Source organism: Lepidochelys olivacea (assembly GCF_965140295.1).
Source record: "Lepidochelys olivacea isolate rLepOli2 genome assembly, chromosome: 2".
NCBI lineage: Eukaryota > Metazoa > Chordata > Testudines > Cheloniidae > Lepidochelys > Lepidochelys olivacea.
Genome location: NC_140412.1, coordinates 42,693,944 through 42,714,814, shown reverse-complemented (window position 1 = coordinate 42,714,814; position 20,871 = coordinate 42,693,944). Strand labels below are relative to the sequence as shown.

General features: G+C 43.2%; 1 protein-coding gene across 2 annotated transcripts; it reads right to left on the bottom strand.

Moving 5' to 3' along the window:
* UQCRB (ubiquinol-cytochrome c reductase binding protein) lies at positions 1-13,754 on the bottom strand. Of its 2 annotated transcripts, XM_084620550.1 has the most exons (5): positions 13,610-13,626; positions 12,979-13,080; positions 7,429-7,500; positions 7,039-7,205; positions 1-235 (listed from the first exon to the last, which is right to left on the bottom strand). In XM_084620550.1, exons 4-5 carry the CDS (start codon positions 7,198-7,200, stop codon positions 158-160), a joined length of 240 nt encoding a protein of 79 aa, XP_084476676.1. In that variant the 5' UTR covers positions 7,201-7,205; positions 7,429-7,500; positions 12,979-13,080; positions 13,610-13,626; the 3' UTR covers positions 1-157. The 2 variants fall into 2 exon arrangements, with proteins under 2 accessions (XP_084476676.1, XP_084476675.1); XM_084620549.1 differs by lacking the exon at positions 12,979-13,080 and having other exon boundaries at positions 13,610-13,754.
* Between the last annotated feature and the right edge of the window lie 7,117 nt (positions 13,755-20,871).

Genomic DNA, 20,871 nt, shown 5'->3' with positions numbered 1-20,871 from the left:
TTTTGTACTTTTGACGTGTTTATTTTATTTGGACTGACAAATTCAGTGAACAAAGTTTCTTCAGCCTCAGATTTTCCTCCCAACAGATTTTTACCATAACTTTAAAATATTTGTTAGAAAGAAATGCAGCAGCTTGCATGAAGTATCTTCCCAGCAGTTACTTCCTGTCCCACTCTTCTCTTTCAAGTCGTTCACGGATTACCTCTTTCAGGTATGGTTCGAGATACTTTTTATCCTGAAACAGAACAGATTTTAAAAAAAAAAAAAAAAAAAAACATATACAAGAAATGTCACACTAAGTGCAGCTCTAACTCTGGAAGTGCAACTGAAAATGGCACACAGGGGTTCTGTGTTTCTCAAATTCGTATCAAACTGTGCCTACTTTAAGGGGCCAAGGATGAATTTTCTAGCTCCAATTTCTGCAAATTCAGCCTGTCATCTGATAGTCAAGCTGTGTTCTACCTTTTCATGCCTCATCACCATGAGCAGGCCAAATCATGCTTTCATGTGCAACCCCATCTCCAAGTTACACCCTCCTGCAGGTCTTCCATGGCAAAAGCACAGGAGTTTTCCCAACTCATTGTTCAATACCAAAGTGCTCTAGTGAATAACCAAGCTTTGATCATCCTACATTTTAGAGACCTTCTTATTCACATGGTTTTAGCTATTTTCTGGGTGGAACTTGAGTTCCACATGATCAACAATTCGAAGGCCAATTAAAATGGTTGAACTAAGCTCTTGCTATTTTATCCGTAGAATAAAATTTCTTTGTATTTTAAGCATTTAATGCCCTTCAGTTTCTTCCAATCCACTCCTTGAGCTGCAGAAGTAGTGTCCAAGAAATAGTTTCACACCTACATGCAACTATTGTGAATCTGTCCAGCTATGTTTAGTCACTTGAGTAATCCATTATCTGTAGGATCCTATGGATTTAAAAATGTATTAATCTTGCCCACAAGCAATTCTAGTCTTCCTTTCTCCTATACCCCAAGTTATTTTCCCTTTGGATAGCTACTGACCACAGTTGCACTGACTGGAGAAGTCTTGCACACCACCTTTCCAATACTGATGGTTTGAATCCCTTTTGTTCCTGAAAGGAGCTTCCAAACACTTAAAAGCAGGTCATGAAAGACCTGCCCATCTAAGATAAGATCCAGAATCTTCAACACTTAATGTTAGATTCCAAAGCTAGAAGGGACCGTTGTGATCAATATCCTGCTGCAGACATTTGGGGAGCATTTTTTTGGTTTACCTTTTAAAGTCACACCAGCTTTAGGATAACAACTAACTCTGGCTTCCTGGCCAACGTCTTGTTTTGGAATGAATTATCCGAACTAGGCCATGCAACACAATGTTGTATAATGAACAACTCCTTTTTGTATTTTGCAAATATGCCAGGTGATTTGGCTTCAACAATCAAGGTTTATTCTTTTAGCCAACATATCTCATCCAGTACAGTTTAGGAGATAGTACCATGTTTCATGAGATGGTTATTCTTTTATACATAAAATAATAACCATGCAAAATATAACACCTTGCAACCCAAATTCATACAAGATGTTTTATAGAACATTTTTGTTTGCAGTTGCAGAGCTATTTAAGTGCTAAGAATTATTAGACAAGACACTGTTCTCCACTAAAGAGGAGTGTAGACTTCTGTTAAAACACAGCAATAATACAGAACTATTACTCCTGGGGGCATTCTGTGCCCAAAAAATAAAAATTCTGTGCACAATTTTAAAATTCTGCAAATTTTATTTATCAAAGTAACACTATATAAATCACACCATTTCAATTATTTTGGTAATTTATTTCAAAGTATGTCAGCAAATATGTCTAACAATACAGATGCACACAGAAATTCCCCCAGGAGTAGAGAATTAAAGAAACCCCTATGACAACCCAGTTCCTGTTTCTCTGCCCCCTTCGCTCTCAGACCAACCACAACCCCTGCCCCCAGAGCCCAGCTATGGTGCCTCCCCCAGCCCAGACACTCCCCTTCCCCCCCGAGCCCAGGGATCCAGAGGGAGAAACAGCCTGATGCTTGGTCCCAGGCTTGCATGGAGTTTCTTGTGCACTGCTGTCTTCCCTCAGGGTATGCTGGAAATTGCAGCTGCCAGGAACCCTCCAGCTCCCTCCCCCAGGTAAAAAGAAAAGGAGGACTTGTGGCACCTTAGAGACTAACGAATTTGAGCATAAGCTTTTGTGAGCTACAGCTCACTCATCGGCTGCAACTCACGAAAGCTTATGCCCAAATAAATTCGTTACTCTAAGGTGTCACAAGTACTCCTTTTCTTTTTGCGAATACAGACTAACACCGCTGCTACTCTGAAACCTCCCACAGATAGTGTCTCTATGTTCAAGCTAGGCTCTGCCGGGTCCAGCGGCCCCTAGTGGTGACCTACAGCACTGCAGCCCATTTCTGTGCAGGAAAGGAAATTCTGTGCACATGTTAATTTCTGCACAAGTCTGCTTTGCTCAGTGGTGCAGAGTTCTCTCAGGAATAAATACATATCCAGTTGAAACTGGAAGGGAAATTTTGGTAGGCAGAATACAGACTTAAGTTGAAATTTAAACAAATGCAAGCAGCAAGTCGCTACTAAATCACTGTCATTCAAATACTGACCCATATTAGCAAGTGAATTAAACAGGATTACAGCACAAGGTGCTATAAACGCAGCTGGCATAGTGGTATAATCATAGACTATACTGTTAAATGAAGAACTTGGCAATGTGACCGTTCAATTACCAATACCAAGCACAAGCTATAGATTCAAAGATCACATGCATAATTTTAACCTCAACCTATGTATACATTTCGTTTGCGCATTTAGACTGCAAGCAGCTTTGTGCAAGGACTTTTCTTCTTCTACAGCAAACAATTGTGTTTCAAATAATTTGCCCTTGTTGGAAGACAAAATATTAAATTCAGAGCTCTGCAGGCTTTCCTTAACTTTTGTTAAGGGTTGGGGATCTTTGGAAAATTCCAAAATACAGTTATATTTGTTGTGCTAAATACATACATCTGAAAATTCTTTTATAACAGGTTTCCTGAAATACCTGTCATTGCCTTCAAATTCATTGCGCAATTATGACTCTTGAAAAATTAAGCCCACAACTGCATTTCCCTCCATACTCCAGCTGACAGAATCCTACAGAGGTGGAATGTTAACTCCGTGCCAAGCTGGGATATTTTGTTCCACCTCAACTGAATTCAATGGCCAGTCATCATGCCTAATGCGGTGCTATTGAAGGATATGACCCTACACTGTAAATTTAGTCTCACCTATGCCATCTGATGTGGCTAGGGATGCATGAAAATTTGGTGTGCAAAACAGTGAAACTTGGCTAAGCTAGCGTTTTCAGCAAGGTAAATTCTGCATTTAAAAATTGGGTCGAGCAACTACATTGAAAAGTGATTAAAGCAATCTTTTAAAAACCTGAAAACCGGGGGGAGGAGGGGGAGCAGGTTGCAACTTTACAGTATAAGATTCCTGCGACTTTGAGAAGCTATCACATCTACACTGTAACAGGCCTTTGAAACTCAGTAACAAGAAAGCCCTCCATCTAGAGAAGTGCCTTTTCCCATGAAATTCCATTCAAGTTTAGCTAACTTAACACACTTATTTACATTTCCCAGAAAATTTAGGCAGAATGCCAATAGTAAACATGACCATTCTGAAGGCCAACCACCACGTGGATATATAAGAGCTGTCAGAGCAGATGTAGCACCAGGGGAAAGAGTAGAGCCACCCTATATTCACTCTGGCCACCACTATAACTCCAGAAGCAGCATATGGTCTCAGCAGCTCATCCCTCACCCATGGGGCACCAAACTGGTGTGTGTGTGCGCGCGCGTAGGAAATCCCGTCTCTTGGGGGGGGAAAGAGAGGTAGACAGCCTGGCCAGGTTCCCCCAGATCTACCATATGGTGCCAGCAGCCCATTCCTCACCACCCTTTGGAATAAATCATCCTTAAAACAGGATTTGAAGACTACAGTAACTGTCAGAGGCGACAGGTTTCAGAGTAACAGCCGTGTTAACAGCTCACTGCTGTAGCTCACGAAAGTTTATGCTCAAATAAATTGGTTAATCTCTAAGGTGCCACATGTACTCCTTTTCTTTTTGTCAGAGGTGAGCAATCTATTACAGGTGGGTGAGGTTCTGTGGCTTGAAATGTGCAGGAGGTCACACTAGATCAGGGGTGGGCAAACTTTTTGGCCCGAGGGCCACATCTGGGAATAGAAATTGTATGGCGGGCCATGAATGCTCAGAAAATTGGGGTTGGGGAGCGGGCTGCAGGGTGGGGCCAGAAATGAGGAGTTCAGGGTGCGGGAGGGGGCTCCATCTGGGGGTGCAGGCTCTGGGGTGGGGCTAGGGATGAAGAGTTTGGGGGTGCAGGAGGGTGCTCCAGGCTGAGATGAGGGGTTTGGAGGGGGATCAGGGCTGGGGCAGGGGCGTGGGGAGAGGCTCAGGGGTGCAGGCTCCAGACGCACTTACCTCAAGCTGTTTCCAGAAGCAGCAGCAGCATGTCCCTTCTCCGTCTCTTACACGGAGGCGTGGCCAGGCAGCTCTGCTGCATGCTGCCCCATCTGCAGGCACCACCCCTGCAGCTCCCATTGGAGTGCTAGAGGGGGCTATGCCACGGCTTCTGGGAGCCGGGTGGAGCAGCCCCCAACCCTGCTCCCCACCTGGAGCGCCGAAGAGGGACAAGTCCCAGACCCCGCTCCCCAGTGGGAGCTTGAAGGCCGGTGGCCCATAGTTTGCCCACCCTTGGACTAGATCATCATGATGGTTTCTTATGACCTTAAAGTCTATGAGAACAGCCTTCTCCTGCTGTTTGCTAATGTAGTTGGTCCAACAGGTCAAGCATGCAGCAGTGCTGAAAGCTCAGGATTCAAACCCCAATGAAACTGTAACATCCATCACCATTGTGTAACCAGAATTTGGGTTTAACCTTTCCTTTTCTAAAAGGCTAAAAAATTATACCAAAAATACATTAAAGAACAATCACACAAATTCATTCAGTGCATGAGGAAGGAGTCCTGTGGAAAAAACAGTATGTGATCTAATGATTGACTATCAGAATGCATACACACACAAGAGAGCAGAATTAAGGTTGCACAGCAAATGTAAATGACATTTCCAAACTTTCAAGTGCTTGACTTTGCAACTCAGACGATTGTGTGCATCAATACAGATGCACACAAGGATACAGACTCAGTGGTGATGCTGCACCTGACCCTAACACAGCACAAGGCCTTGGCCTGCCCTGTGCATTAAGTGTGGGGCAAGCAGGCAGGATCCAAGTGTGGAGAGGGTCAGTGTGGGTGGATCCAAGTGTAGAGTGAGAGGATTTGGTGTGGGACAATCTGGGTGTAGGCAGTTCAGTGGGGGTGGGGGGCAGAAGGGAGAAGATTATTGGGGGGGGGGGAGAATCTGGAAGCACAGAGGCTTGTTGGAGGGATTCCAAGGGCAATAGGACTCTGCAGGGGCTTCCAGGTGAAAAAGTGGTTGGGGCTCAGCGGAGAGGTCTGGGTGTGGGGAAGTCAGTGGGAGTGGGGTGGGGGTCTGAGTACAGCTAATGGGGGGGGGGGGGGTCAGTGGATTGGGGGTCTGGATGTGGGGGCTCAGGGTGGTGCAGGGGGGGGCCTTGAGTGCAGGGAGCTCATCAGGGGTGGTCTTGGTGCATAGATTGGTGTTTGGGTGCAGGGGTTGGGGTCTGGATGTACAGGATAAGGCTTGGTGGGGACATCTGGGAGGTCCAGATGCCTGGGGTTGGTGGGGGAATGGGGGAGCAGCTCCCCATATGGTACCCCTCCCCCAGCAGCTGAGGAGCAATGGGGGCAAGAAGCAGGGGAGGATGCTGAGGTTCCTGCAGCTGGGGGGAGGTTTCTGGGGGTGGGTCTGACACAGCCCCAGACACGTATTGCAAGGGAAGAGGAAGTCCCATCCTCTCCTGCTTCCAGCCCAGCTGGGACTAGCAGCTGATCCCAGCTCAGGGTAGGAGTCACTGGCTGGGGTGTCCCCAGCCCTGTAGTGATTTACCTCTCTGCTAGCTGTTCCGAGTGCCTGAAACATACCTGTGCAGCTAGGGAGTGGTGTGTGACTGCTCTGGCACCTTCCCTTTGGCTTCCTTGTCAGAAAGTCATTTTTCTGTTTTCTGCAGGGAAGCAAAGAAATCTGCAGGGGACATGAATTCTGAGCACACGCAGTGGTGCAGAATTCCCCCAGGAGTAACTTAGTATAACCTTCCCGTTACATGAATGAGTGGCAACTGCATATAGGAAAGTGTCACAGCATTGCTGGACTTTAAGTGTGACACATTTAAGGCACTTAAAAAGGAAAGAAAGTTCCATGGTAATCAGGTATTTTAGTCATATCTAGGTATAAAGTTACTTTACAACTGGAATCTCTCACATTACATTGGAGTTCTCCTTTAAACAATTTCCCCCCTCCCTATGTCCCCAGCCCATTTTAAGAATAAAATCTTTGGGTCAGAATAGTTTTCTGCAAAATTAAAGGAGCTTATCAAAAAATCAAGATATACTAGTGTTACTGGGAGACTTTTACAATATACAACATTCAGTTTTGTTTGGAAGATGGCATTTTTAACTGCACAGCAGTAAAAATGTCATATTTATAATTGCAGTAAGAATACTCAAGCTTTTAAGTAGTGTGCTGTAAATGGAACTTCCATTTATAAAAGATACAAAATAATACACTGATCAAAGTAAAATACTATTAAATGCATCCTGTAAGATACAAGAGCAAATTCTAAGTATCTCAGAAAAACACTTATATACTTGCTCATCTTTACTCATGTGAGTTGGCTATACATTTCACTGGGACTGCGCACGTGTGAAATTAAGCACATGGAAGTCTTTTCAGGATCAAGGCTTAGTAGGCTGTCTCCTGTCCAATAAGGATTCATTGTTTTCATTTAACAGGACATAGCCAAACTTGTATAGAAGAAACAAACATTTAAAAATGAAAACAGATAAATTGCCTATATTAAAAAAGTGAATTTACAAATACCTCTTCATATTTCACCCATTGTTCTTCAGGAAGAATTTGTTGTCTCATACTCAAATCAAGGGCTCTCTTGATGCGAAATAGTCGTTCATTATAAAGATTTTCTGGAAGCCTCTTCAGTGCTACTTTTACATCATCATCTTCATATATGGTATCATCTCGCATTAATCCTGTAACAGTAGCATTTTTCAATATTTTTCAAGCTACTACAAACATTTTCACGATTGCAATAGAAGGGTGTGGCTAACTAATTTAAAACCTATCTTGCGTATCAATTTCAAAACTAATGTATTTGTATTCAACTTTAAAAATCTGGAAAGTTTCTTTACACAGGCAATGGATGCACACAAATGTTTGCGGTTTTCAACTCTTAAAAAAAATTAAGACACCTACCAAGTTGGTTGAATCCAGCTGCGTTGTAATACCATTTGCGAAAGCCTTCTAACAGTCGACCACTTGCTGAAACTGAAAGTGATCTCTGTTAGTTCAGAAGTAAGACAAAAAACTTAACACTGGCAGATAACTAGCAGCGGATTAACATGCAAATATTTTAATATCTACTTTGCTGTGCATATATGTTAATTATGCCATTTAATCTAGGCTACACCAAAGCCAGTTTTGTTTTCATCTGCTCTTCAGTGTTTTTAAAATGATACTGTGCACATAAGATTATAGTACTCCTACAATACTCATTTTGGTATCTGCCTTATTAAACAGGGTCTGAAAGTTATATTGGACCAAGTCCTGGACCAGTACCAAAAAAACCCTCAAACTAATACCAGGAACTAATGACAATTTTAAGGTCCATCACCTCACAACACACCAGGAATAAAAATACACTCTATACCATTAAAAAGCAAAGATGCATTGTTTTCCAATATTACTTGTTTATATTTGTGTATTTCCCCTAGCCCTTGTGCTATGAGGTATTTTACCCTGAAGTCATGTCACTTTGGTTGCTATCTTTTTTCCTCCCCTCACACTTAAGTACAGTATTATTTTAGTGTCTGCTTCCACAAGCAGAACTAGTTAAAATATCTCTAAAGACTTAAACACCAGCTTACAACATTTGTCTAGCTATTACTGAGACACAAGCTGGTGAACATTATAGCATAACTCAAAAAACAGACAATTAGACATTTTAGAGCACTGATATTATCAAGAAATTTTAGTTGAGTTTTTACAAACCACTCCAAGATCACAAACTAAGATTTCTATGTTAAAGAGAACCTAGACCAGTTTAAGTGATGTTTAGTAGAGAACAAAAGAAATTCAGTGTTTAATAAAATTGGGCAACCATTGCTCCCCTTGAACCCAGAAGTATATCAAACTGCAGAATGGATATTGACAGCCTCAGTTTTCACTGGGAAAGAGAACAACAGCGAAAGTAAATATTAACTTAAATTTTGCTTAAACAGAGTTTGGGGAAGGGGAGGATTTTTGCACAAAGTTAACAATGCACAATACATGAAGAAAATGATTAAGTGAGGCACAGGTGGAAAAATACTTGTACTGATCCAACAGCAAGATCTTTTTAGAACTCTATTTCTATTCTATTGGTTATAGCTTTTTATGCCACCCTAATCACGAAGCACTTTCCAGTAGTGCATTAAGCATTTACTAACATCTGTCACGTTTGTTCTCATCCTCTTCCGAGAGGCGTGTATGGTGCAGCCTTATTTTGGTATGCTTGTTTTCCTTTTTGTTCCTGAGCCAGTAATCAACACTAAGATGGATCACAATAAGTGATATTATAGAATAGTTTTACATATTATACTTGTATCTCATTTTCATACATTACTCCGTCTCTCTGGTCTTGCTCAGTGGAAAGATTTTAGTGCTTAAAAGGGACACTATCAATTTGAAATTTAGTCCATTACACAAAAGGAATTAAAAAGAGTTTCAGGTACTACTACATCACCCCTGACACTCCCCACAAATTTTTGTGATTTTACAATCACACTTGCTATATTTAGGATTCTTCTAGGAATAATGTGCATGGCAATAGAGAGGCTTCCAAGGAAGCTAAGTTTGTGTGGGATAGGCAAAGAAGGAGAGAGAGAATGGTGATGAGTGCCTTAAAAATACATGAAACATATTGCAGAGTATGAATGAGCAGTTTTAAAGAAACCATGAACAGAAAGAAAAGGAGTACTTGTGGCACACCTTAGACTAACCAATTTGAGCATAAGCTTTCGTGAGCTACAGCTCACTTCATGATGAGCTCACAAAAGCTTATGCTCAAATAAATTGGTTAGTCTCTAAGGTGCCACAAGTACTCCTTTTCGTTTTGCGAATACAGGCTAACACGGCTGTTACTCTGAAACCCATGAATAACAGAAAGGTAGCAGGTTTACTATGGCAATTAACCAGATTTCCCCAGCAGAGGAAGACAGAGCGATAAGGTGATTCTCTCTCCCCCTCCTCCCCCCCACCATCACACCTCTCCCAAGTTTAACTTCCAGGTACTCTACAAGGAAGAGCCCACGATAGAACAAAAACCAATGTGTCACAAACTCCACTGCTAACTGTTTCTCTGTGCCCTGGCCGACAGGCATCCGGACCCTGGAGGCTCCTACCCAGGTCCTGGTCTTGACTTGCTAAGAATGCAGCATGCATATCCCCGCTAACAAAAGCCAGGCAGGGGAAACTATCCAGTGTGAGAGGTGTCTGTTGGTGGACTCACACAAAGTGAAAGACACACCCAGAAGGAGGTGGTTTGTCTGTGTAGCATCTGGGAGCACAAGGACATCATCAACAGATTGCTCATGAAAACATCAAGAATGGAGCATGCTAGCTGACTGGAGAACATTACAGCCCTACTAGAGGGGGGAAGGGGAACTGGCTGCTGGCCACCTCATGCAGTAGACAGTGCTCCACTCCCAACTTAGGTCCCCTGTCCATCAAAGTCAAGAACCAGTATGCTGTACTGGCAACATGACAAGAGGAGCAGACACCAATGGCAGAGGGAAAGGAACCACCTGGCCCCAAGGCTGGAATGCTCACAGCCACCACACCCAAAAGGAGGAGACAAAAGGTGGCGGTGATTGGTAACTTATTTCAGAGGGGGACGGAGGCATCCATCTACTGACCTGATTCAACATCCCTGAAGGAGCACTGCCTGTCTGAATCCCACATCTTAGACGTTATGGAAAGGTTGCCAAGGTTTATCCGGTTTCAGAGTAACAGCCATGTTCGTCTGTATTTGCAAAAAGAAAAGGAGTACCTGTGGCACCTTAGAGACTAACCAATTTATTTGAGCATAAGTTTTCGTGAGCTACAGCTCACTTCATCGGATGCATACTGTGGAAAATACAGAAGATGTTTGTTTTTACACACAAATCACTACAAAAGGTTCTCTCTCCCCCCACCCCACTCTCCTGCTGGTAATAGCTTATGTAAAGTGATCACTCTCCTTACAATGTGTATGATAATCAAGGTGGGCCATTTCCAGCACAAATCCAGGGTTTAACAAGAACGCCTGAGGAAGGGGGGGCGGAGCAGTTAGGAAAACAAGAGACCCCCCCCCCCCAGACATTCTTGTTAAACCCTGGATTTGTGCTGGAAATGGCCCACCTTGATCATCATACACATTGTAAGGAGAGTGATCACTTTACATAAGCTATTACCAGCAGGAGAGTGGGGTGGGGGGAGAGAGAACCTTTTGTAGTGATTTGTGCGTATAAAAACAAACATCTTCTGTATTTTCCACAGTATGCATCCGATGAAGTGAGCTGTAGCTCACAAAAGCTTATGTTCAATAAATTGGTTAGTCTCTAAGGTGCCACAAGTACTCCTTTTCTTTTTGCAAGGTTTATCCATCCTTCTGACCACTACCCCATGCTTCTCATTCACTAAGATCAGCACCGACTACTGGGCTCTGGGAGCAAAGGTGAAGGAGTCAGAGTTGCAGGCTGAGGGTAAAGGGCCCAGTCAGGGACATGTGTATGTTGGAGATGAATGCATAGCTGTGTAGTGTTGACAGGAGGGCTTTGGCTTCCTCAACCATGGGATACTGTTCAGGAAAGGAGGACTGCTAGGAAGAGATAGGGTTCACCCAACCAAGAAGGGGAAGGGCATTTTTGTGCCCAGACTTGCCAACCTAACGAGGAGGGGTTTAAACTAGGTTCAAAGGGGACCCATGACAGAAGCCCACAGGTGGGTACAAAAATTAATCCTACCAGAAGTGGAAACAGACAAATTTCTAAGAATGAGTACAAAAGAACAGCACAACAAAATGACAAAGGCTAAGGCACAAAGTGAGTTACACCTAGCAAGGGACATAAAAGGCAACAAGAGGCGGCTGCTAATATATTTACAGAACAAGAGAGACAGGAAAGAGTGGGCCCACTACTTTGCAGGGAAGGAGGCTAATAACAGATGACATCCAGAAGGCTGAGGTGTTGAATGCCTATTTTGCTTCAATCCTCACTAGAAAATCATGACCAGATGCTTAACACAATTAGTACTGACAAGGAGGAAGGAACATAGACCAGATTATTCTTTAACCTGTTCTGTTTTTTATTTAAATAAGTTAGATATAGTCAAGTCAGCAGCACCTGACAAAATTCACCTGAAAGTACTTCAGGAAGTAGCTGAAGCAATCTAAGAAGATTCAAGAACCCTGGAGAACAGATGAGGTTCCAGAGGACTGGAGAATAGCAAACACAGTGTCTATCTTTAAAAGAAGAACAAAGAGGACCCAAGGAAGTATAGACCAGTCATCTTAAATTTGATACAGTGCCTGAAAAGTTAAACAATCAATTTGTAAGCATCTTCAAGATAATAAGGTTATTAGTAATAGTCATGATCAAATCATGCCAAACTAATTTTCTCCTTTGATAGGATTACTGGCCTGGATGATGAGGGAGAAGCGGTGGTTGTGATACACATTGATTTTAGTAAGGCTTTTCTGACATATTGCCACACGATTTTTCATAAGCAAACTAGGGAAATGTTATTTGATACTACTACTATAAGACGGGTGCACAACTGGTTCAAAGACTGTACTCAGAATGGTTCACTGTCAAACTGGGAGAACATATCTAGTGGTCTTTTTCAGGGGTCACTCCAGGGTCTGACACTATTCAACATTTTCATTAATGTCTCGGATAACAGAGTGGACAGTATGCTTATAAAGTACGTAGATGACAGCAAGCTCGGAGGAATTGGTAGCTCTCTAGATGACAGGATTAGAATTCAAAGTGACTTTGACAAATAGGAGAATTGGTCTGAAATCAAACAAATGAAATTCCAGACAAGTGCAAAATTCTACACTCAATGGGGCGGGGGGCAGGGGAGGGAAGAGGAATCAAATACACAACTACAAAATGGGGAATATCTGGCTTGTCAGTAGCACAGCTGAAAAGGACCAGGGATTATAATGGATCACAAACTGAATACAAGTCAACAATGTGATTCACCTGCAAAAAAGGTTAACATTCTGGGGTGTATTAACAGGAGTGTCATATGTAAGACAAGGGAGGCAATTGTCCTGATCTACTTGACACTAGTGAGGCCTCAGCAGGAGTACTGCATGGGCACCATGCATCAAAGTAGATGTGTACAAATTAGACACAGTCCAGAAGACAGCACCTAAAATGATAAAAGATACAGAAAATTTGATCTATAAGGAAAAGTTTAAATGGCTGAGCATGGTTAGTCTTGATAGAAAGACAACGGGAGGCGGAATAAAGGGACCTGATAACAGTCTTCAAATATGTTAAAGTCTGTTAAAACGAGACAGCAATCAATTGTTCTTCATGTCCATTGAAGGTAGGAGATGTAGTAATGGGCTTAATCTGCAGCAAGGGAGATTTAGGTTACATATTAGGAAAATCTTTCCAACTATAAGGATAATTAAATTCTGGAATAGACTTCCAAAACAAATTGTGAAACTACTATCACTGGAAGTTTTAAGAACAGGTTAGAGTTGACAAATACCTCTCTAGGATGGCTTAGGACTCTAGGTATACTTGGTCCAGCCTCAGTACAGGGGATGAACTAGATGAGCTCTCCAGGTCCCTTCCAGCCCTAAATTTCTGACTGTATATGAAAACACAATAGGAAACAGAAACTTCTATGAGGAGGGGAGAAACTAGGCACATTAGGTCAGCCCCCTGACAACAAGTGAGAACGTTAAGCCACCTCACAAATACCTTTGAAAAAGCAAACCTACCCAGACTTCACAAAGAAGCAGAACACTGTAGAACTGAATTTACTTCGAGTCCCAATTCCCCAATCTAACTCCCCTCCCCCTCCCACCGAATTCCCAGGTGGGACCCCTTGTCCCCAACCAACCCATCCTTCTGGCTCCCCCCGCCCCCACAGAGCCGTCTGCTGGGGCTAACGAGGCAGGGCTGCCTCCCGGGCTGCGGATGTGGCCGGGCGCAGAGAGAAAGGGTCAGGGGCCTCTCCCCCCACCCTCGGGCACAACGTCCCAACAGCGGCCGGGGGGACAGAAATCACCCGCTCCGCGCACGGAGCCCGGCACTGCCGTGTCCCCAGGCTCATCCGCGGCCAGAAGCCGGGAAAGACACGCGACTCGCGGAGGCCGCAGCCGCCGACTCCTCACCTGGTGCCCTCACCGCCATCTTGACCTCCGAGAGGCGTGCAGGCTTCTGGGTAAATTACCGAGCCCAGCGTCACGTGAGGAGCGGGCGCGCTCACGTGATCCGCGCGGGGCTCTTTGCGTTTGCGCAATGCGCATGCGCTCCGGGAGGCACGTAACGTAACCTGTGTCAGCAGAGCGGCGGGGCGGCGCCGGGTCCCGTGGAAGAGCGCAGAGCGGGCGGGGGGGTTCCCCAGGGTACTGCGACCCCACTGGCTCCCCCACGCGATGGCGCTGCTAGCGTGAGCGCGTCCCGCTGGCTGTCCCGGCGGCGCGGCAGTGCCCCGTGCTGCCCGGAAGGCTCCGCCCTGGGCAAAGCAGAGGCGCTCGAGGAGGCCGCGCTGGGGAGGGTGGCCCGGCCCGGGGCGCCTCGGCCATCCGCGCGCAGGAGCCGCTTCCTGGGCTCGTTCCTTGGGCCCGCCCCCGCAAGGAGGGCAGGCTACAACCACGCGCGCCCGGGGTCTCTGGTGGGTCCTTTGCCAGGGCAGGGCGCTGTAAATGAACATATTCCCCTCCGGCTGCCGGATATTGCAGCAGCACTTAGACGACCAGCCGCGGTCAGGACTAGGCACCACACCAGCCTAGCGAGAGCCGGCCCCTGCCCCAAAGAGCTGACGCTCTAGGCCAAACCGACTGAATTTGATCGACTGCCAGAAACCCACAGAGTGAAGCACGGTTGCAGTACGGACAAACCTTGTTAGGTTTGTGTCTTGTGTCTCTCTCATGCCAGCTGACCTTTTACTGGGCTTAAAATCTGCGCCCCCCCCCCCCATGTTGTGAGTATTATTGATGGGTTAAAGTCTCCCCAAAAATAGAGAGTGGTGAAATATTTAATCGAGTCAGGTGATAGCAGCATGCTGGCTACACAAGAGTAGGGCTCCTGTATTTTGAACTAATTTGAACATTTTACTTGCTTAGCAAATACATGACAGTTCAAACAACTGAAACGCTGTAGGAAGCCAGTCTGATAGCCCAAGAAGTATAGCCCCTGGCATTCAGTGGCAGATGTTCTAGGTTCTTAATCCTGTGATAGATTTATCCCTTATGCAAGAACTGGTGAAATTCTAGGGCTGGTGTTGTGCGGTTTGTCAAGATTATCATAATGGTCTCTTCTGCCCTTAAAAAGATATGAAAAAAATAATGTATCTTTCTAAATTATACAAGAGACTACTCCAAGTATAGATAATTCCACCACTGGTTCTTCTTATACCAGCCCCCAACATGATACCTATTGACACATAAAAGTATTAGGATACCACTACTATGAATTATTAGCTTTTTTTTTAATTACAACTTTATTTTGAAACATTGCACATATCAGAGTTATTGAGAATTTCTTCTGAAGTGGAAAAAGTCACAAGCATTACTAATGGCTGACCAATTTACTTAAGCAGTTTAATTCACTGTCTAGGAATAGGAAGAACTTGAGAAAGCCACTATGGAACAAGTTTTAAAAGAAAAGCACGCTAAATTAAAACATTTTCCTAGCTCTATGGAGACTCCCTACTTCAGTACTGATCCTAAAGCCTGGTCTACAGCAGAAAATTAGCTCAATTTAATAACATGGCTTAGGGGCATAGTTAAGCAGAACTAAAGCCGTGTCTACGCTACAAAGTTAAATCAGCTTCATGTAAATTAGCTGTTACCACTCAAGAAAGAGATCTTGGAGTCATTGTGGATAGTTCTCTGAAAACATCCACTCAATGTGAAGTGGCAGACAAAAAAAGCAAACAATGTTGGGAATTATAAAGAAAAGAATAAATAAGACAGAAAATATCATTGCCTTTATATAAATTCATGGTATGCCCACATCTTGAATATTGCCTGCAGACGTGGTCACCCCATCTCAAAAAAATTATATTGGAATTGGAAAAGGTTCAGAAAAGGGCAACAAAAATTATTAGGGGTATTGAACGGCTGCTATACAAGGGGAGATTAATAATATTGGGATTTTTCAGCTTGGAAAAGAGATGACTAAGGAGATATGATAGAGGTCTATAAAAGCATGACTGGTGTGGAGAAAGTAAATAAGGAAGTCTTATTTACTCCTTCCTATAACACAAGAACTAGGGGCCACCAAATGAAATTAATGGGCAGCAGGTTTAAAACAAAAGGAAGTATTTTTTCACACAACACACAGTCAGCCTGTGGAACTCCTTGCCAAAGGATGTTGTGAAGGCCAAGACTATAACAGGGTTCAAAAAAGAACTAGATAAATTAATGGAGGATAGGTCCATCAATGGCTATTAGCCAGGATGGGCAGGGATGGTGTCCCTAGCCTCTGTTTGCCAGAAGCTGGGAATGGGCAACAGGGGATGGATCACTTGATGATTACCTGTTCTGTTCATTCCCTCTGGGGCACCTGGCATTGGCCACTGTTGGAAGACAGGATACTGGGCTAGATGGACCTTTGGTCTGACCTGGTATGGCCGTTCTTATGTTCTTAATACTGGAGTGGTGTAGGAAAGTGTCCTACCGTGGTGAACAAAATAAGGCAGCACTTCCCAGAAACCTGCAAAGGATTGTAGAGTACCTCCATGAAAGCTTCCTAGAGATATCCATGGCGAATTTCCGGGCCATCCCCATGCACATAAACAGTCTTTTTTTGGAGAGCACCCTCTGCGTAGCTGGAGTAGCCACCGATACCCACTACACCTACTTTTTTGTTCAGATTAAACATAAAAATACCATGTAACTCTTACAGTTTGATTGGAAATGTGTACTCACCAGAGGTGCCTTCCCTGGCCTCATGCTGTGCTGCCAACTAGTCCTGTGAAGGGGTGGGGTCCAGGGTTAAAAACAGTTTTTGGCTGTCAGGGAGAATGAATCTTCCACTTGCCTGCCTCACGTTCTCCTCCTCTTTCTCAACAATGTCCTCCTTGTTGTTGCTCAGGGTCACCTGGGGCTTCTGGGAGGTATCCACGGAGCATGTGGGGTAGTTGTGGGGTCGCTGTCAAGAATCGCATGCAGCTCCTCATAAAAGCGGCTTATTTGTGGGGCAGAACCAGAACGACTGTTTGCTTCGCTTGTCTTTTGGTATGCTTGCCGAAGTGCCTTTATTTTCATGGGGCAGTGCTGTGTGTGTCCCTGGTGTAGCCCTTCTCCTCCACGCAATCTTGGCATAGATGTCAGCATTTCTTCTGCTGGATTGGAGCTCTGCCAGCACAGACTCTTCTCCACACAGCAATAAGATCCACCACCTCTGTACTCTGTGCTGGAGCGCATTTGTGGCCTTGAATCTCCATGATCATCTGTGTTGGCAAGTTCTCCACACTGATCAAACAGGAAAAGAAAATTCAAAAGCTCCTGGGGCTTTAACAGGGGAGCGGCTGTTTCCTGTGTACCTGGCTGACGTACTGTGGAGTTGAAAGTGCTCTTCATAGTGGTCACAGCAGAGACCTGGAGGCCAATTCATTTGAATTACACAGTGCAGTGTCTACACTGTCCTATGTCGACCCATGGATGTCGAATCAAGCGCTACGCCTCTCGTGGAGGTGAAGTACAGAAGGCAACTTTACAGGCCACTTAGGTCAGCGGAAGGGACCCGGTAGTGTAGACACATATATTATTAGATTGACTTAATGCGGCTTATGTCGACCTAAGTTGGTAGTGTAGACCAGGCCTAAGTCCCCAAGTAGACAGCAGTAGGGCAATGGAAGAATTCTGTCAACCTAACTACTGCCTCTTGGAGAGGTGGCTTACCTACAACAGGTAGGAGAATCCCTCCTGTTGGCATATGTAGTGTCTACACTGAAGAACTGCAGTGGCACAACTGTGCCCTTGTAGCATTTTAAGTGTCGGGAAGCCCTAGGGAATACATACTAGCTTTACCAGCCTAGCAAAAGATTTATTCTTTCCCCTCTTGACCAAAGACACAGACACCACATTGTTTCCAGAGCCTGAAGAGGCCCACCCAGCTCAGGACTCCAGCTCCCTGCCCTAATTCTCCCTCCCCATCTCCCATAAGTAATCAGAATTGGGGTCTTCCCTTTCCCAACATCGTCTCAGGCACTGCAGACAGGGTTCCAGGGCTGAGGGCCTTCCTCCTCACATTGGCATCCATGGAAGGTATAGAAAAGTAGACTTAAGGCAACCTCAGTAACTATAACCATTCTTTTATTAAACCCACCCTCTTATGCATGCTCCATTTAAAAGGATAGGTACTTGCTAGACCCCAGGATCAGTCTATTCTGCAATTCCACAGCAGAATCCACTCCATCCTGCAGAATTGTGCTCCAGAATCCATTTTGTTGGTTTTATTTTAAATCAATGGCAATTGCTCTCATGACTGTAATTGTGACGCTGAGCCAGAAAGGGTTAAACAACTTGCAGGCAAAATGACCCAAATTCTACCTCTAAAGACATATTAGGAAAGAAATAAATGATAACTAGGGCTATTCCTTATAAATAGCTAGCAAAGCCATGTTAGATAGACTGGAGCTTTGAAATGTAGACTTGTATTGTTAAGGAATTGGAAGAAGATAGTGATTGTAATAGTCAATGATTACCTATATCTTGTTAGAGATTAAAAGTGTCACTAGATGGTTTCAGTCTGTCACTATGTTCTATTGACTCAAAATCAAAGGGAAATATTAACATTTAAATGAATGGTGAATGTGGTAATATCAGTCTATTTCTCTTTGAAATATCATAGAATCATAGAAGGTCAGGGTTGGAAGGGACCTCAGGAGGTCATCTAGTCCAACCCCCTGCTTAAAAAAGCAGGACCAATCCCCAATTTTTGCCCCAGATCCCTAAATGGCTGCCTCAAGGATTGAACTCACAACTCTGGGTTTAGCAGGCCAATGCTCAAACCACTGAGCTATCCAAGCATACTGTTAATCCTTTACAGTTTGATAAATAGAATATTCATATGTAAATGTATTAATGGGTTCTGTTACTTTTTTTTTTTTTTTTTAAACTGTACTTGGAAAGAGCTGTACCTGTACTTTGCCAGGGACCTGAAAATTACCACTGATGGATGGCTGCTACCGAGAATCTATACAGTTGACTGGGATCTGAGAAATATAATCCATGTAATAAACTACCTGTAAATGACAGGTTTCAGAGTAGCAGCCGTGTTAGTCTGTGTTCGCAAAAAGAAAAGGAGGACTTGTGGCACCTTAGAGACTAACAAATTTGTTTGAGCATAAGCTTTCGTGAGATACAGCTCACTTCATCGGATGCATTCAGTGGAAAAAGTAGATTCCACTGAATGCATCCGATGAAGTGAGCTGTAGCTCATGAAAGCTTATGCTCAAACAAATTTGTTAAGTCTCTAAGGTGCCGCAAGTACTCCTTTTCTTTTTACCTGTAAATGGTGGAAGATGGGCAGTTGCCTTATGCTAATCCATACAGCTAATTACTGGTGATGCTTAGGAAATAGGCCTACTTCAAAGCCACAATGCTTCACTTATTATTCAACTGCTGTCAAGAAGCTGCCAGAGAACTATAAAGAGAACTCTTGAGCCCTGATCCTGTAATCTCAGATCTGCTTCAGCTCCATCAAGGAAAGTTTGAGTCACAAGACTGAGGTCCCCAGCTACAGTCTGGGTCATCCTGATATTGGTCATAGGTTATAGTCCAGTGGAATTTATTCTGAAAGAACTTTTTGCAACTCTAAAGCTCACCGTCTTTCCTATGAAACTAAACTAAGAACTTTATTAATATCTGTATGTATAATGATTTTTAACCTATACTCACTCTCCTTTTTTTAAATAAATTTTAGTTTAGTTAATAAGAATTGGCTGTAAGCATGTATTTGGGTAAGAACTGAAATATTCATTGACCTGGCAGGTAATGTGTCTGATCCTTTGGGATTGATAGAATTTTTTATATGATGAATAAGATTTTCAGTAATCCTTATCGTATTTGACTTGGCTGCCTGGGTGGGAGCCCAAGGCTGGATCGTTTTAAGGGAATTGTGTTCTTGGCTTCTGGGTAACCAGTAAGGTGTTGTAGAAGCTGTTTTGTTGCTGGATTGGTTGATCTAATTATTAGAAATACTATAGTGCTGGAAAGAGCCACTGGCAGCTCCCGAGCCTCAGTCTGAGTATCACTGCTTTAAAGGGAGACAACTATTAGGGAACATAGGCTCCAAATTTTAGCTTTTTAAAAACAAAAATATCAGTGGAAATATTTTCATTGTATTTTAATACATTTGAATTAAAATATCTAGTTTTTAAACTTCTTAAAATATTTATAAGACAAACACTACACCCCTGTGCTAGCATGAAGAATCAGACTGACCGTAAACAAAATCAGAAAGTATCTACTCCAGTTTAATTTACTTTATGCATTTTATTCAGCTTGGCAAGTAGCATGGACCATGAAGGTGTGTGTTCCTTATAATTCTGTATTAATGAATGCAGTCAGTTTAGATCACTTCCATCTGAATATATTTATCTATTATTACATTTTCTAACATTACTATAACTGAAAGTTGTGGGGAACGTAGTGGTTTTTCAGTTAACTCTGTATACACAACAGCACTTTCTCTCTTTCAGACAGCAAAAGGGAAGAGACAAAATGGATTGTAAAACTACACAGATTGACAAGTGAAGTATAAAAGTATTTCTATCTATTTTGTAAGTGGACTAAATTATAACTTGCTATCCTTTAATGATTATGGTACTTTGATATCTTTAAAGAACAGATTTGCTTAGCTATCTAGCTACTGTTAGAGTAACCTCAGTGTCCACCTTAAGAAAGATGTATGCTCACTGGAAGGTGTTAAGAAGTCCCTTTGGTGTGAGAGCCACCATGTAAGAGCATGTATAGGTGGTGCAATAGAACTGAATCAACCACTAACCCTAGTAGTAAAGAATAATAATCTTGCTGCTCCAGCATTATCTGTCTCATTCAGAAAGTGCACCTGTGTCCATCCAAGCAAACTAAACAGAGGATCAGTTTTTCATCTTACCATATATTGAAACAAACTGTAGGTGAAAAAGTAGCAAAAAAAAATCAATTTTAACATGCTTTATAAGTTTATGTTCCTGGTTGGCTGCATTGCCAATCATGAATGAAAATTTGGATTTCATTTCAAGAGTTACGCCAATAATTATACATACATTTGCTTAACCCTTTTCCACTAAGAAATACATATTTTAAAATATATTTAAAAAATTTAAAATATATATGCCTTTATCCTTACACATTGCACTAATTTCATAAGCAATACTTTTTAAACCAGTAAATAAGCAGTTAAGAGACAGAAGAGAGAG